General features: G+C 37.5%; 1 protein-coding gene across 6 annotated transcripts in view; it reads right to left on the bottom strand.

Annotated features, from left to right (window-relative positions):
* The window catches only part of LOC129360704 (protein diaphanous homolog 2-like), a 433,378-nt gene that overhangs the window by 112,003 nt on the left and 304,349 nt on the right, over positions 1-17,026 (bottom strand). For all 6 annotated transcript variants that reach the window (XM_055031073.1, XM_055031078.1, XM_055031077.1 and 3 more), the window contains one exon: positions 14,956-15,079. In XM_055031073.1, coding sequence (XP_054887048.1) covers positions 14,956-15,079 — 124 coding nt within the window. The remainder of the gene's footprint in view (positions 1-14,955; positions 15,080-17,026) is intronic.

Genomic DNA, 17,026 nt, shown 5'->3' with positions numbered 1-17,026 from the left:
TGGCTGCTCAGATTGCTGTTTGCAACCGTATTACTGGGAAGTTAGTGAAAGAAAAAAAGTATAATTAAAAAGCGTACAAAAAAGATGATTCCAGCCACAGTCCACATTTCCTAAACTCTTCAATAAGTGCCACACACAGACTGTCATATTCCTTGAGTTGAGCCAGTGCTGAACAAGAGATAACATTAGAAGTGTCTGATCTTGCTCAAACAGAAAAAAAAAAATTGGACTGTTGCCTGCTCATCCAAAGTACTGTTTTAGGAAAGCAAATGTTGTATTTCATTTGGAAATCAAGGTCTTGGAGTCTAAAGGAAGAATAGAGGACCACAGTAATCCAAGTGGTGTGAAGTCTTGTGTTTTTCAAGTTGGTGATGATTTGGGGGGTTTTACGCCATCAGGGGGCATAACTCTTTCTAATAAATTTCGTTAGCTTTACATCATGAACTAAAATAACTGAAATGTGTCTCTGCATCTACTAAATCATCAGAGTTTATGAGATTTATTGAAATAAATGACATTTACTGAAACAAATTGACAGGAGTTTTCCTGATGAAGAAATGGAGTGTAAAGGAACAAAGGTGTATAAGGCGACCTTGCTCACAGAGGTTTAGGAATACAGTCACGACAGAAGCCTCATGCATCTTACCCTTGATGTATGATCCACTAAAAATGAGCCTCAAGACCACATTCAGTCCACAAAGTGTGTGAGAACTGCAGTCAGTCATTCAAATTTCCCCATTATTCTCCATTTTTTGACATTGTGTTACAACTTGCCCCAAGAAACAATATGAAAACCTTTCCAACCAGTGTTCAGTCACAATTATGGGTGCCATGATTTGCTCCACTGAACTGGAGAGTTTCTCTCACCATGTTTCCAACACAAAAAAAGGTACATATCCAGGGGGCTGATGGTTTGATAATGGCAAATGCACAGTGGTGCAGTGCAAAAAACAACCTTTCACTATTAAACTGTGCAGACATGAACCAACTCATCCTACTAGATAAAGCCTACTTGTACCTGCATCTCTGACTGTGTGCTTTCACCATGTCCCTTGTTACATGTCAAGTGCCTTGCAAAAGTACTCATTCTTAAATTAACTGTGTTCACATTTTGACCATTTACAAAACCAAAGCTGCTTGCATTTGAGTCGGACATTATTTTTTGAAGATTTCCAAAAATAAAAATCTGAAAGAGGGACATGCATTTGTTTGTTCAGCTCTTCTGAGTCAATACTTTGTAGATCCACCTTTTACTGAACTACAGCTACAAATGTTTTATGAGTATATCCCTAACATGTTTTACACATCGAGGTATCATTTTGTACATATTCTTTGCAAAGAATATGTGCACGCTCAAGAAGATCAGATTGAGATTGTTTGCAAATAAGACCCGTCAGATTTTTCTACAGATTAGGATCTTCATATCATTGAGTAGAGATTTCAAATGGACCACCACTAAAGTGCAATGCAATATTCCCGTTACTGTTTTCAGTATTGTGGTTGATGGGTGGTATTTACCATCTCATCAAGAGTTAAAACACTGGGTATGAATAATAATTTTTGAAAATATAGAAACAGCTCAGTAAAAAACAACCAATTTGGATCTGTATTAAATTAAAAATATAGGTAAACACTGACAGATGTTCAGCATCATTATGCTGGGCAAAGAGTAAAAAAACATTCATTTGAATTTAAGAGACATCATAAAAAGGATAAATAAACTTTAATGAGAAAAACGAGCTGTATTTTCTGTCAAATGAAATCACTTAACAAAACAAAGATGACTTCAACAAGTAGAGGGAATGAAGCAGTTCTTGCATTTGGTTTAATTAGATTACACATACTTAAGTTTGTACTTGGCCCAAGGCATAAAAATAAAAAAACTGTCAGTGTTGAAAGTATCTTTGTAAGATAAATAAAATGTTCGGACAAAAGAATGGATCAAGCACTTTAAACCTTGAATTCCATAAAAAGAAAGGTTGAAAGATTTTCCTACACCAAAAAAAAAATAAAAATAGGAGACACATGCACTCAGTTTCTTCTAAAGTTTGAAGGGAAAGCTACAAGACATCAAAGCAAAAAGCCCACAGATCAACCATAAGTCTCTATTAGAGAAAATGAATTCAAGGTCGGTTGTTGGTTCAGGTAGCAAATGTGACACATTATGGCAAAAGTAGAACAAGTCACCACAGAACAGAGGAAAGAAAGAAAAAAAAAAGCATCAATTTCTGGGAAAATTCGGATTTTTGTTTTTGTATTTTTAAAATAGTAAAATTTCAGTTTGAAATTAGCTTTCTGACTGAGTAATTAGATCCAGCAGTGCATTTGAGTGCAAAGGTGGAAAAATGCACAGCTGATTAACATACCTTCTTTGAATGGCTGTTCATACTGCTGCTGCTGTTGGTTTCAGCAAATGAAACATGGAGATCAAAGCAGATACTTCCTGGTTGGGTTATTGAACACAGATAGACTACGCTGAATGCATTACTCATAAACTGAACTATGGCTGTTACAGCATATCGCTACAAACATTAACCAGTAGGAAGAAGTGCACAAGAACATGGATAACTACAGCCGTAAGAGAGTTGTGAAGGATTGATTCAAGAACTGGGGGTTCAGAAGGAGAAAGCTAGTGTTTTAAAGGCAACCAGTCAAAGTGTTATCCAAAGCAGGAGTAACAACACAGTTCTAATGTGTTAAACCATTAGAACTGTCCTTAACTGGGCAGTAAAAAAGGACTTTGCTTTTTCTCAATGGTCCAGAGTCCTTAGATGAAATAAATTTTGATTTTGGGAATGAAAGTGCAACAGTCAGGAGGAGGAGTAGAGAGGATCAGAATCCATGTTGCTTGAAGTCCGTTGGGAAGCTTCCAGAGTGAGTGATGATTTGGGAAGCCATGTTATCTGCCGGTGCTGGCCCACTGATTTTATTGAAAAAAAATGTCATACTGGGAGTCTACCAGGAAACTCTGGAGCAATTCATGTTTCAAATACCATTCTCTGTGCGTTATAAATGTATACAATTTAAGTTCATTTTTTTTATCTGAAATTAAGAAAATAAATGACATTGATGATTTTATTTTAATTTGTTCCAATGCTCCTGTACCTTGTACTTACTGCAAGAAACTCAAAAGCTTTCATCAGCCATGTGATGCCTGCCTGCATCCTACAAAAAAGCATCATCAATGCAACCAGCTTCATATCTTCAGGTCACCCTGTCTATCCATGCTGCTAATTGGAGGTTAATCTAAACTCACAAAACCCTGTCTTTTGTTTTGACTTGCAGTACATTAGCTCCGCTGATAAGAGCCATAAAGACAGTTGCGGATACTCCATTTTCTGTGACGTGCCTGACATATTACTGATTTAATGCGGTGGAGAGAGGTAATGAGGAAATCAACATGCAATTCCAGCACACATTAGATAAGAGAATAGCCTCGGTGGCAAGTCGGTAATGGCAGTCTGTGCCTTCCAAAAAAAAAAAAAAAAAAGATGTAAAGATGAAGCAGAGATGCAGCACAAAGTAATGACTGAAAATCTTGGTTTGCATGTAACCACACTAGACCACACAAGTGGAATGAAGACAGAGAACAGTTCATTGATTGGTTGAATTGATGAAACAGTCAATCGTTTATTGACCTGTCCGCAAAGAAGGAGGCAGTGCTTCCTGACGTGTTTGGCCAGCTCAAACATCACACACTACTCACAACAGAGGATGAAGATTGTATCTGTTTGTTAGCAAGTAATAATGTGGATGCTTAACAGGGAGTAAAACAATCAAATATCGAAACTAATTGAGTTGTAACATTTCAAAATACCAAAAAAAAAAAAAAGATATTTATAAATGAAATAATTGATGTTTCCTGTAGAGAAAACAAACACCACCAGTGGTTCGATGCCAAGAAGCAGTATGGAGTTACAAGCTACTCAGCACATGTCATCAGCAGAGAATATCCTCTAAAAGCTGGAATTCAACAGTGTGTTTTGACAATTCTGTCTCAGCCTTGACTGGCAGAGAATGGCAGCCAATCCCCATTTCAAATGTGACAAGCAAAAACAAAGCCTGTCAGAATGAGTTGGAGAGATGTCGACTGAGAGCCACATGTGGAGAGAAACAGAGTCAGGGGGGGAACATGGCGGAGGGAGAGGAGGCTGTTTGGAGGAGAAACCGTTACTCCCCCCGCACGACTCTGTCCCTGAGAAACACGTCATGCTGCTCCCCCCTCAGTGGGGGATTCTGACAGGATACTGTCTGTGCAGCACTCCCCCCCTGTGTGATTGATGAGTCTCATTTTGCCAATTAATGGAGAATCCCCTGTTGACTACCATCAGATTGCCATTTGTAACTGTTAGTGTTTCTGACTGTCACTGATTTCTTTTAATTAGTGATCTCTTACTCTTCTGACTTTTCTATAGTTTCTAGGACTTTCAAAGCGAAGTGCGCAATGCTGAGAAAGTGGTACTGTAGCCATTGTCCTCATGCATGTAACCACACAAGTGGACAGAAACCTTTGCCTAAACAGCAGTCGACATTTTCTTTGAAGAAACAGTGGTAACATGAAAGTTACTCTTTTTATCCTGCTATGCATGTTGGAATATGTCCAAAAAAGCTTTTCATACAAGTCCTAAGAAAAATATTTTTTTTTGTGAAACAGTAACTCCTGTCAAGCAGGTTAAAAGTTTACTTCTAGGTATATAGACGGTAACGTTTCTGCTACTGAAAAACCATATGTATTAATTTTCTCACTAAGTGTGTCATCTACTTGAACCTTCAGCATGCTGAGGTGAGTAAATCTTCACTATTGCAGAAAAACGGCCTACATAGAGTAGCATTAAATCAATTGATTGCCTGTACGTTAGTCAGGACTCAAGTGCAAGCCGGAAGCAGGCATGATCAGTGTTCAGTTGTATATTTATGAAATAATAAAGTTGCTTAGAGAAATGTCAAAGGTAAGAAGTTGAAACAGGAAGAAAAATTTCCAAATCAATAAAGAGCAGGGGAGAAAAACTACAATTAAATACAAAAGGAGAGGAAGTGACAAGGATAAAATCACTAAAATCACTATGTAACCTAATATTTCAGAATACATGGATAGTCAGAGTAAAAAAAAAAATCAAGAATATACATAAAACAGAAATGTTATCATATAAGTTTAAAGAATATTTTGTAAGGTTAAAACAAACAATAAAAATATGAACTAAAAAGTCAACAAAATTCAATGAGAGAAAAAAGAAGAGCTTTTAACCACCATCTCAGCTGATGATGGTTGGATCATTTCTTTGTAGGAAAGGATTCAACACTTTCTGCAGAAAATCCCACTGGTCTAAAACTGGAAATACAAGTAAATTATTTCACAGTATGACCTCTTATTACATTGATGGTTATTACTAATATTTCCAGCTTCGGTGGTTTACAAGAGAAGCTGAATAAAATGATGTATTATTTCTGACTATCAGGAGCATGACATTTCCATCTTCAGTGAAATTTCACTCTTACTGTCTTCTATTGTGGACTCACAGACAAAACGGTGTAAAGCCTTTCAAGGTCTTATTTACTTGACAAATAACTCTGGTCACGTTTCTCTTCCGCTTGCATTTGATAGAATAATTTGCCATCAGTGGGGCACACCATTCACCTGAGTCTCAGGGATTTCATTAAAACATCAAATGAAAGTGAAATTATGAGCCATGACGGAAGAGAGCCAGGATGGCTAAGCAGAGAAGCATGGCTGGTGTCTACTGCAGGATTAGAGCTCGGCAACAAGTGCTCATGGGGGGCTTTGCATCAAACCCAGGAGCCCATGACAAATGAGGGTGGTTGGGCCTCTGTCTATTAGCCTGCACTAAGCCTGGGCCTTTTGGGGAAGTAATGAGGTGCAGATTGGAGCCTCTACCAATGGGTTCTTAGCCTGAGTTTCAGTAGAGCAGAAATAATCAGCAGAGACCCGTGTCAAAAGTAGGAAAGCTATACAACTGCTGAGCAACACACAAAAAGACTAAAATAAAGTAAATGAACAAAACAAATCATTCCCAAGACTTATCACATATTGTCTGCTTGCCACTGAACTTCCCATCCTATAGTTTGATCTCAAACCAAAGACGTCATGACACTGAAAGTCTGTCAGACAGTGTTTTATACAGCAGGTTAGCTGGCCTGAAACACCTACAGGACATGACACATCCCAGAGGACTCCCTCCAGGACTGGCAGGGCATGGAGGCTTTATCAGAGGAATGTGACACTTGTTCTGTCTGGAGCCAAAGGTTCAGAGTACATCAAGGAAGCATCTTCTGTGCTCCAGGCCACACCCCCTCTCAGCTCCAGAGAGCAGCAATCTTACTCTACTGGTAAACAGAGCTGCCTCATGGGGCCAAGTGTCACAGTCTAACACTGATTGGCAAACGGTAAGGAAATTCTCTCTCATAGCATGAAGGCTAAGAAAGCCACTGTCTGGAAGTGACAAAAGTGAAAAGAAAAAATATTTTGGACACATTTCGCTCCAAAATAGTTGCATTGTTTTATAGATCTCACCACCCTTATACTTGATGATGTAGTAAATCATTTTCAAGTAGGTGATATAATAAAGCTGAGAAGTTGGAGATGTAAGTGCGTTTTTTTCCGGAAACATACGTTTCTTGGATTTTTATTAATGTTCCTGCATCTGACATGAATTATAGCTTTCAATGATTTGCGAGCTACAATTTAACATTTTTTATATGTTAAACATTATTTTATTGGCTTTTAAAGCTTTAAATGTTCTTGATCCAAAGGCAGGTCTTTGATTAATCCCGAGAGTTGGGGGAACAAGCCCTACAGGGAAGCATCTTTTACTTATTATGGCTCATGACTGTTGAACAGACTCCACAGCCGAGGTCCTCAGGTCCTCGGCTGTGCCCTGAGGACCTGAGGGCAACTTGGAGGGTTCACAGTTTTAAAGGAAAAGGCAAGATACAAGTAAATCCAAAATTATTCATATCCCTGAGAGATTTTAATAAAACTTTTAATTATACCAGTATGTCATCTGTCTGGAAATTGTTTTCAATGTTAATTTTTTTTGTCCATATGACTGGTTTTTTCACTTTTCTGTCAGTTTTTTTTCCCCCTAATTATGACTACAAAACAAGATCCAAACATCAAAAATTTTATGTGCCTTTCAATAAGCGCTGCACTCTTCTTCTGCAAACTGTGAAACTGCAAAAACCATGCACTAAACTGTGCCACCTATCTGCGTTGGATATTAACAACATTTGTGTATTTATAACTTTATGCATTATTAGCTTCCCAAAGGAACAATACCAACAATTTTGTAGTATTGCTTTGTATGTTGGATTTAATTTTCCCCTTGGAATTTCCTATTTGTAATAAAACATCAAGTAAATAATGAATAACAACGTCCTTATAGGAGTTTTATTGAATTTACTTGTAAAAAAAAATGCGCACTTCTGCAAAGTGATGAAATTATAGCCTGTGTTGGCATCTTAGAGTTTGTTACATTAGGCCCTTAAGCCATGCTAAGCTTGTAAAGCGCCATGTTGCTGATTAGATAATTTCTCTGTGGCAGCAGCGACTCAGTTAATATAATAACCGACGTATTCTCGGTGCAGAACGCAGAATATAAGAGCTAGTGCAACCAAGCACACCTAAAAACACAGCGTCAGTGTTTCTTTTATGAAAACTGTTCTGTCACACATGAATGTTTCTGCTATTACAGTAATGGAAATCAGTTTGATCACATAAGATGACACGTTTATGAAAGTACATGTTAGAAAATAGTTCTTACTCTGAGCGAAACGAGAAAGAGTCATCAGATCCCAAACTTGATTTTAAAAGTGTTCTTCCAGACAACACATATTAAGAAGTGTTAATTTTCTTTGTTTCTCTTTCAACATTGCATTATTCATTATGAAGCATCACTAGTTATTTCAAAAAGTGCAATATTTCGTTGCTTCATCCTTTGTCTTTACTCGATTTGAATCATTGAGGTGACAGACGTATTTGCAGAACTCTGGAATGAGATAGGACTATTTCCAGGCACCTTTATTTATTTAAAGTCATTTACACAAATTTTTTCTCGTTGTAATTAAAAGCCGATGTGGTTCGGCTGTGCTCTGCTTAATTGGCCAAGCAGTTTACAGTGCATTTCATTAGCGGCGGAAAACACACAGGGTGAATAAAGGGGGGTTAAGAGAAGGTGGTGATTAGGAGGGAGTGCTAACACACTGCAAAGGATTTAGGAAGGTTGAGCATTTCTTTTATTTATATATAAATTATTATTATACCTTACAAAAAGTCCCTCTAGCATTAGTTGACCCACTTTTTTAGATACTGAACAGACAAAATAAACCAAACAAATCGGGAACAATAGTGCTTGTTCAAATGCATGAACTGAAATGAAAAAGCACTTTCCCCTTACAGATTTCTTCTGTTTCTGCCTTTTTGCTTCACTCGTAAAAAAAAAAAAAAAAAAAATCTAAATCTGTCAAAGAAAATCTGGGAAAATACAAAATGTAGTGCCTGAATAAAAAAAAAAAAAAAAAAACAAAAAAAAAAAACAATTGCTCCCTAAACCTAATAACTGGTTGTGTCACGCAACTGTCATCAAACAATACATTCCAGTGAGTCTTTAACATTGCCGTTTCCCCTTTCTTCTTTTCAGACTTGCTTTAAATCAGATGCACTGGATGAACAGTCTTTTTCAACAAGTGCAACAGCATCTCAATACGATTTTAATCCAGGCTTTTACTGGGCAATTTGAATACGTCTTTTTTGGTGTTTTTATTTTAGCTATTCAGCAGTGAAATTGCTGTTTTTGGTTCCTGCTGCTTGACCCAAGTGTGTTGAAGTGAAGTTGAAGGTCACAATATGGTACCAGTCTCCCATGGATGTTACTGTGTTTATCTTTATTGAAGTAGGAGCACTGGCCTTAGTTGATGTAAGTGTGTCCTGCGATACATTAAATTCAATAATCTCCTGAACGAGCCATCAACGAGCTGTTTCAGTAATTTTGGTAGGACAGTCACCACGATTACCTGGTTTTCTCCATTCATGGACATTCATTCTCACTAGCGTTCCAAAGCCGTACAAATGGCTTCATAGCCCTTCCTAGATTGCTAGATTTGAATTAATTTCTTAATCTATTATTGGATTTCTTTAGAATAGTGTTGCTTTTCGAGATCTTTTTGCCAACTTAATGTCACTTCTGTGAATTCAAATCTTAAGATTTTGTTGATCACAGTAAAATTATGATCTACCAAGGGTGGTGATTATATTTTCGCTTTCACACAGGAAATGGAATCCTTCTGTAATATAAAACAAGCAAGTCCGACACAAGAAGAAAGAAGAAAAATGAATACTAGTGAAAGTGGTTTTCACAGCAATGTAACTTAACGGTCATGTTTACCTGCAAAACAAACGTAGGTGTTTTTCTACTTACAATCAGCCAGCTGCTAAATAGAAGTGTCAGCCTTTAATTTGACAATAAGCTTCTCTTACAGCAGTTCTACACAAACCAACCTCGAAGCCAACATCATGTCTTAGATAAGAGCCATCGGTGAACATATGATAGTGAAGCTCTCACTTTGAAGACTGAGCTAAATCAGGGTGAAGACTGCAAGAGAAACATGGAACCTGTGCAAATTTCTCTGTCAATTTTTAAACCATAGCAAAAGTATTACAGGCTTGCCTCCGGGCTTGTAAAAAGTGCATCTGCTCTGACCCCGTGTGGGTGGACTAAGCTGGTTTCAGAAAAGGACTCTTTGAGGATAGCGGGCCCAAATCCAAGGACTACAGGCTTCAGTTGCACTAGTAGGCATCAGTTACACATGAAGATTTGTACTGTTGCTCAAACAGCGCTCTCCTGGTATGGAAACGAAGTAAGTAAAGCAATAAGTTGGATTCTTTAAACTATTTTGCTTACCATTCAGAATTAGAGCTTCAGGATAAGCAAGCATGAGTCTAGAAATCCAAACTAATTGTGTAAACTCTTGGATAAAGAATAGTTCTTTACTGAAGGAAAACCTGAGCATGAACAACAGGTTACCTCTCTGATCTGATAGCAACTAATCAGGAGACAAATTGATAAATGATTGGACAGAGAAACAAGGATTATAGCTCTTTCGCAACATGTGCAATTACAACAAACTGCTTGACAAAACCCTTGGAGAAACCCAACTGCAGTGTTGCTCATTTCCAGAAGCACAAAGTCTAACCAAAGTAATAATGCTTAATGCCACCTTCCTCCTTGTCACTCAGTGTGGAGACAACGAAATACTCTGAGTGTGGTATTCAGGGAAATAAAAGGTTAAGCTGAATATCAATACATTGGGTTAAGTCATTAAACGCGACACAGTGAGATGTATTAGACATGTCCAAGCATTCATCAAGCTTCTGCTTGGTTTCTCATAGCGCCCCATCGAGCCGCCTCACTACATCAATATTCTACTATGCAGAGTCCCACTCTACTCTGCTCTGTAACAACCAGCAGCAAACACACATTTCTACATCTATGCGTGTGTGTTTGTGTGTGTGATGGTGCATGTGAAAGCAATAGCCTCTGCAGTGAAATAAGGCTCTCTAGGGTCTTGCGCCTCAAATGTAGAGCCTTTCTGGGCCCCCATTACTTCTGACAGATAGAGATCACTAAACTGCTGAACAAACACCCCATTCAGTAATTTGCATACATTACAGTAATGAAAAGAGAAAAATGTATCAATAAAGCCAAATGGAGTGCTTCTGGTAAGTCTTTCTCTCTCTTTCTCTTTCTTCCATTATTTTTCTTTGCTATCATTTCAGGCAACAACTTTAACTAAAAGGTAACCAAGTAATTTGACAACTTCCTTATTGACTTTTTACTCGACAATAATCTAATTTCTTTGGCTTAAACACATAAAAAATAGAAGAAAGGAGAGTAAGCAAAAAAAATTTAAATAGGAAACATTGCTTTTAAACTATGGTTTATCTCTAAAAAATTATCATTCACACTAAAAAAAGTGGCCCCTATTTCATTGCATATCTACTTCTAATGAACACAAACACTGACTGTCTCATTCATCACAGCACACATCAGGCAAGACAACAGAGCTTCACATAACTTTTTCAGGGCTACTCAAGCATCAAATGCATGACTTTTAGCTGGTGTTGTTCCTCCATCTGTCATGCTTCAAGGAGCCAACATACCTTTTTTTACCATCCCTGGAAAAAGTTAAAGGAAGCATCTTCACTTTAATTATTCTACTTCACGCGTATTGATGACGCTAAAAAAAAAAAAAAAAAAAAATCTTAAACAGAAAGAAGTCCTGTCCTGAGAATCATTGTTCCAACAGTCAATCAATAAAACCTTCTACATAAAAGCAGGAGTTTCATCCTGGTTTATGTACTTTAGTTTCAATCAACTGATTTGTTTCAAATTATAAAAACTACCAAACCTGCTGCAGATTCTGAAAAGGTAGAAAAATTTACCAGAATGTCAAAACACATTTAAGAAACTCCAATTGGCAAAATACTGCATACGTCTATTGTAAAAGTGAAGCCAAAGGATCCACAGGAATGTAAGACGATATCTAAACCAGTAGTATTTTCTACAACATGTTTGTGGTTTATCCAGGCTATGCGAGTGCAAGACTTTCAGTAGATATCAGGAAGGCTAAGCAGATCATAGAGATTATTTTGCACTTTCAAACCTCGGTCTGTCATGGAACATGTCTGATTTAGAAAATGGAGGCAGCTTTTTTGAAATCTCAGCAATATGGTAAGGTTCTGCATTCTCTCATAAATACTCACAAAAACATAAACTTAGTGATGATTATGTCTCTGCTTAGAAACAGTAAAATTATTTTACAGTGTCATTTTACCTCCTTATGTTACAGTTATAAAAGAAAAATTGGACTCAGCTAAAACAAGTAGGTTAAAGCAAATATACGTATTGCTTGTGTTTATCTAAGGGAAGAAAGGACCAAATAGTGATCTCTATCACCAGTAAATGTAAAAACTCTATCAATATTGTGTCTGTGCTTTTCTCTTGTATGCATTCATTAAAATACAAGCAAATGCCATTATATTATAACTGCTAAAATCATCAACTGAATCTAGAACATAATAATTTTGTTGCATTTCTTCCAATAGTAGATGCAGCAAAACCAGGAAATGATGTTATCTATGTGAAATACCATGAGAGAAGAGACATGGCAGGGGTGGCTTACAGTCATGTTAAAGCAGAGAAAAATTCATAGGTTAACATTCTGGAGATGAAAATGTAAATTTGTTTCATCTCTGTTCAGCTATATTCTCAGTTGGCTGAACCACCAATAAAGATATATAAAGCCAGTGCTTGATAGAAGTACCTGTCTGGCTTCAGAGAGTTATCACCAAGCCGAGAGGAAATGATGAGAGGCATTTCTGTCAGTTAAACTTGTTTTGAAATTAACCTGCAATCATGTTTTTTTTCTCTCCACTGAAATGGACACAAAACTGCTAAAGATGGCAGATGTAGCCCACTTTAATTAGCTGAAATTATGTCTAAGAGACACTGGAGCGTAATGAGATTTGGAATTATGCCAACAGTCGCAGAGAGACAGAAATGAAACATTTTATTTTTCCACAGCAGAAGCACAAGCAGCATCTAAAAAAGCTACATATTAAGCTACATTTCATTTAGAAGAGCATGGTTACATCTCATCAACTTATAAAACTTAGTTCTTCTATTGACTAAAATATGAAAATGTCATTTATGGTATAGTATCTACCTTCATTTTCAATACTTTAGAATAAATGTCCCAATGAGTCTCATCTGAAAATAACTACTTTTTTAAAATTAAGCCCACATTTTGTAAAAAAAAAAAAAACATTTTTGGTCTGAATATTTTAATTTTAAATGTCATGTTTTCATAAATTGAAAAATCATCATTATCATCAAAATGGCTTTCAATTATCCATCTGTGTGTAATTAATCTCTATAATGTGTTTCACTTGGTGATAAAGTATAAATGATAAATAAATGGGTTTTTCAATTATATTCTAAATTGTTCAAAAATCACATTTGTTTTGCTTATTCAGATAGTAACTGATATAAAAAAAATGAAGTAGTTCTGAAAAAGTATGTTGTTCCTTCCTCATGCCAATTCTTTAAAAAGTATTTACACTCCCCTCAGCTTTTTCATTTGGGATATTAACAGCAATTAAAAGAAGAAAGGAAAAAGATAAATGTCTAAAATGCGCTGTAAAATATCCTGTTCAAAGCTTTTCTCAAGCTTTGTAAGAGTCACAGTAAATGTAGAAAAAGGTGCTCAGATTGCACCAAAACAACAGTAAACATTGGTTTATCTAGCATATTCTGAAAACACCACCCATATGTAAGCACAGTAATGGTAGAATCATGCTGTGGACATCTTTATCTTCTGCAGAAATTTGAGGGAATTGAGTTAAATTGAAGGCAATTCTGAAAAAAAGCAGGTTGCAAAAGTCTTGAGACTGGGTCAGAACAGAAATTGAATGGTTTAGATAATGTATATTTATGTGTTACCGTGGCCTAGTCAAAGTAAAGACCGAAATCTGAACTGAAGTCTTAACAACTGCTATTTACAAAAGATCTTCATCATATCTAACAGTTCAATCAGTTCTTTTTCCAAAGAAGAATGGCCAAAAATTAAGCAGATTTAAGTTTGCGGATGCATTGTGTCCAACTAATTATAATTAAGGGCTATAAATTATTTTTTAATTATTAAACTAGAATCTGTGATAGTCTTTGTTTAAGAAAAGAAAGTGTAAGGAAAAGACAAGAACCAAAAATATCAGAGACTTTTAAAGTTTTCTTAGCTTTTAACACCAAAACCTTCAGGTGAGATTGGGAGAAGGAGGGGAGCGAGGTTTTTTCAGGTCATGCCAGTCGGCTTCTCACTGCTAACCTCTAGGGAGGAGCTCCAGACAGTGAAAGAGAGCCATACTGCAGTAAATCTACACTTCCCCATTTCCTCTCGCTCTAGCCCTCCAGTTCTCCAAGGATTCAGGGAATCAATACTGGCATCAGGGGGCAGAGCAGCTTTCCTGCCTGCTAGCTCCTGAAGCCATGTGAAAGCCTGGGGTTTGCTCATTCATTTTAATTTCATCACGTTAAACGCTTTTTGGGGATTTAAAGCAGATTATTTGTGATCTTAGACTATCACTCTTTTAGCACTCAGTATCTAAATAAATGCCAGATTAAAGGCAGAAAGTATCAGGTTATGTGTTAGTACACCCATACACTTTTACAACTACTCAAGAGTTGAGTTTTTTTTTTTTTTATCATTTTTTATTGCGTTAGAAGCCACAAAAAGGATCCTGGAGAGTGTTTTAATGTTTTTACTCTTCCTAATGTAAGGGAATCTAACCTCGGGGTGTTGACATGAGATTTGATTTTCACCATTGATCAAACTTGCAGGTTGAGGACCTTTTTTCTCAGAGAGGTTGCTGGGAAAAAAAGCCAGGGACAAGGCTAATTTAATTTTGGGGGGGAGCAGAGATGCTCAGGTTAGAGTGAAGCACTCTGTTATCGAAACAGGAGCGGTGCCATGAGGAAAGATGGTTCTGTGGAGAGGCTTGTGTGGCCGGTCAAGAGATGAAATCAGGGATACGCGATAAGATGGTGTGAGGGGCTAGAAGCCCCTATTAGAGGCCCTCAGGAGACAGGCAGCAGTGGCAGAGTGCAGTAAAAATAGCCATGGGCACGACTTCACTCTTGGGACACAGGGAGGAATGAAGAGGGAGATCTGATCAACATTTCGGAGCAAAGCAGTCGGATACATTCCCACCACACTCCCCTGGGTGTCACCTATCACACCAAGTGACTTAAACTGCTCGCCACTGCCGGGCAGAACACAAACATGCACGTTTACGAGCAACACCAACGACGCGGCATGTGAAGTTATTCGGTGTGGAGGAAAACAAGCATGCAGAGGTGCGAGAATCATCGGATTAAAAAGGATATGGACATCTTTTCCACAAACTTATCTTGGGGGTCGTCCGTTTTGGGGAAGTTTTCGATATCGTTCTCCAGACGCTCAATCTGCTTCTCCATTGTGGTCAGACTGCCCTTTAAAATTTCAGCAGACACTGTAAAAAAAAATAGAAAAGATACCAATAGATCATTATCAACATTTGGATTTACTGGAAATCATAATTATAATAATAATAAAAAAAAAAATCCTTCCTTTCCGTAACAAAATCAACACAAATGGCAACATGTTGAAAGAAAAACCAGCTGCGACGGAGGCAGACTGTATGTTGCGACAAACTGACTACAGTAAACTCAATTTGTGTGTGGCCTAGAAAGCCTGCGTGCGTGCGTGTGTGCACGTGTGTACAGTGTGTAGTTGTGTCTGCTGTGGCTCATTAATCAGTCTGTAATCACTGTTTGCAGAGTAGCTGTGAAATCCACAGTATTCAGATTAGGCCTTTCAAGTAGAAACTTCAAACAGCAAGCAATGTCTAATGGGATCAGACGGGACAGGAGCATGGATGCAGTCCCAAGTTTAGGTTGCACTTTTAGTTTTATTGATGCACGCAGATGCAATATAAATAACTTTAGAGGCTTTGTCAATGAATTGCGATTCCGGCTAAATTTGGCTCACAGAGTAGTGGATCGAAAACCTTTTGGTAGATTTTTATAGCCATGAAAGAAAAATAAACTCCTAAGTGGATTCATATGTAAGATGAGTAGTGAACAAGAAGCTTGGGCTGATGATGAGCGTATACATGAATGATAAAAACACTGATAAAACTCTGACTTCCATCAAACAAAACTGGCTGAAGAGCATGGTCAGGGTTTCCCAGAATACATGGGTTTGTATTTTTTCTTAAAAAGACCAACATTTTTCTGAAGCTCAGGGTCAGGACCTAAAAAAGGGCAAAAGTTCAAAAGTTTTACAAAATGGTTCACATGAAATGCAAAATGCAGTTTTTCTGTTTGTATTCCAGAACAAAATTTAAATTTCAGGAAAAGAATTTCCAGGAATATAATTTGGATGAGCATTATTGTGTCAAAGAATATTAGAAATTGTGACATTTTAAAAATGCTCCCTTTTATCAAGATATAACCCCAAATGAATTGTTTGTGTTAGATTAATGAAGTAATTTATAAATAACAAAAATAGCACATGGTTTAGACATATGGCAATTCTTTTGTTTATTATAGTGAATCATTTTCAGATGAACTGGTTGTAAAATGATCAAATACATTTAGATATAAATGCAGTGGTATTGAGATAAGGGTAAAGAGGCCATCAGACCATTTCCTCTCAACCAGGTTTTAAAGCTCAGATATGATCTCAGTTTGTTTTCAGATGATTAGAAAAAAAAACGACAGCAATTTAGCTGACAACTGGATCTCAAACCACCTCCAACCAGTCAACTAAAAGTCATCCACACACACACATTTCTACCAGATCCACATACAGTTCAGCTGTAATTCAGCATGAGTGAAGCCTGAGCTCTCTGTCATTACTGGACTTTACAGCTAGCTGCCTGGATAGACAGACTGGGAGATTCCCAGCTCCTCCTTCCCAATTCCCATAGACTCCACTCCTGGGAATGACACCGAGCAAAACACAGTATCACATAGCCTGTTTCTCCACTGATGGTGCCTCTGAGATCCCTATGCTTTGCCACTGTGATCTTAGCTTCACTAATGGTGAAAAGGGGGAAGCAAACGAGCAAGAGAGGTGGGCTGATGATGCAAGAAAAGAGACAATTACATTCACACTGAGCTGCTGGGAGGTCTTTGTCAGGCACTGTGCCTTCTGATAGTAGTATTATAGTAGCTTGAGGCCTGACTGATAGTACTGAGTAATGTTTTGGCTGAAATACTGATTATAGTAACGGCTGTAGCCAAAAAATAGTGGCTGCAGCAAAGTACGCTAGGGTTTCAGGGGAGCTGTTAACAGGATCAGAGCACAGCCATGGGACTTCTGAACAGACTATTGTTTACATGGGAGCTGCCCACCGCTGAGACACACTGACACAAATATAGAACGCAAACTGCTTACCCTGAACAAATCTGTT

This window comes from Poeciliopsis prolifica, unplaced genomic scaffold, assembly GCF_027474105.1.
Source record: "Poeciliopsis prolifica strain line A6 unplaced genomic scaffold, Auburn_PproV2 SCAFFOLD006, whole genome shotgun sequence".
Taxonomy (NCBI): Eukaryota; Metazoa; Chordata; class Actinopteri; order Cyprinodontiformes; family Poeciliidae; genus Poeciliopsis; species Poeciliopsis prolifica.
This window is presented reverse-complemented; position numbering and strand designations above follow the sequence as displayed.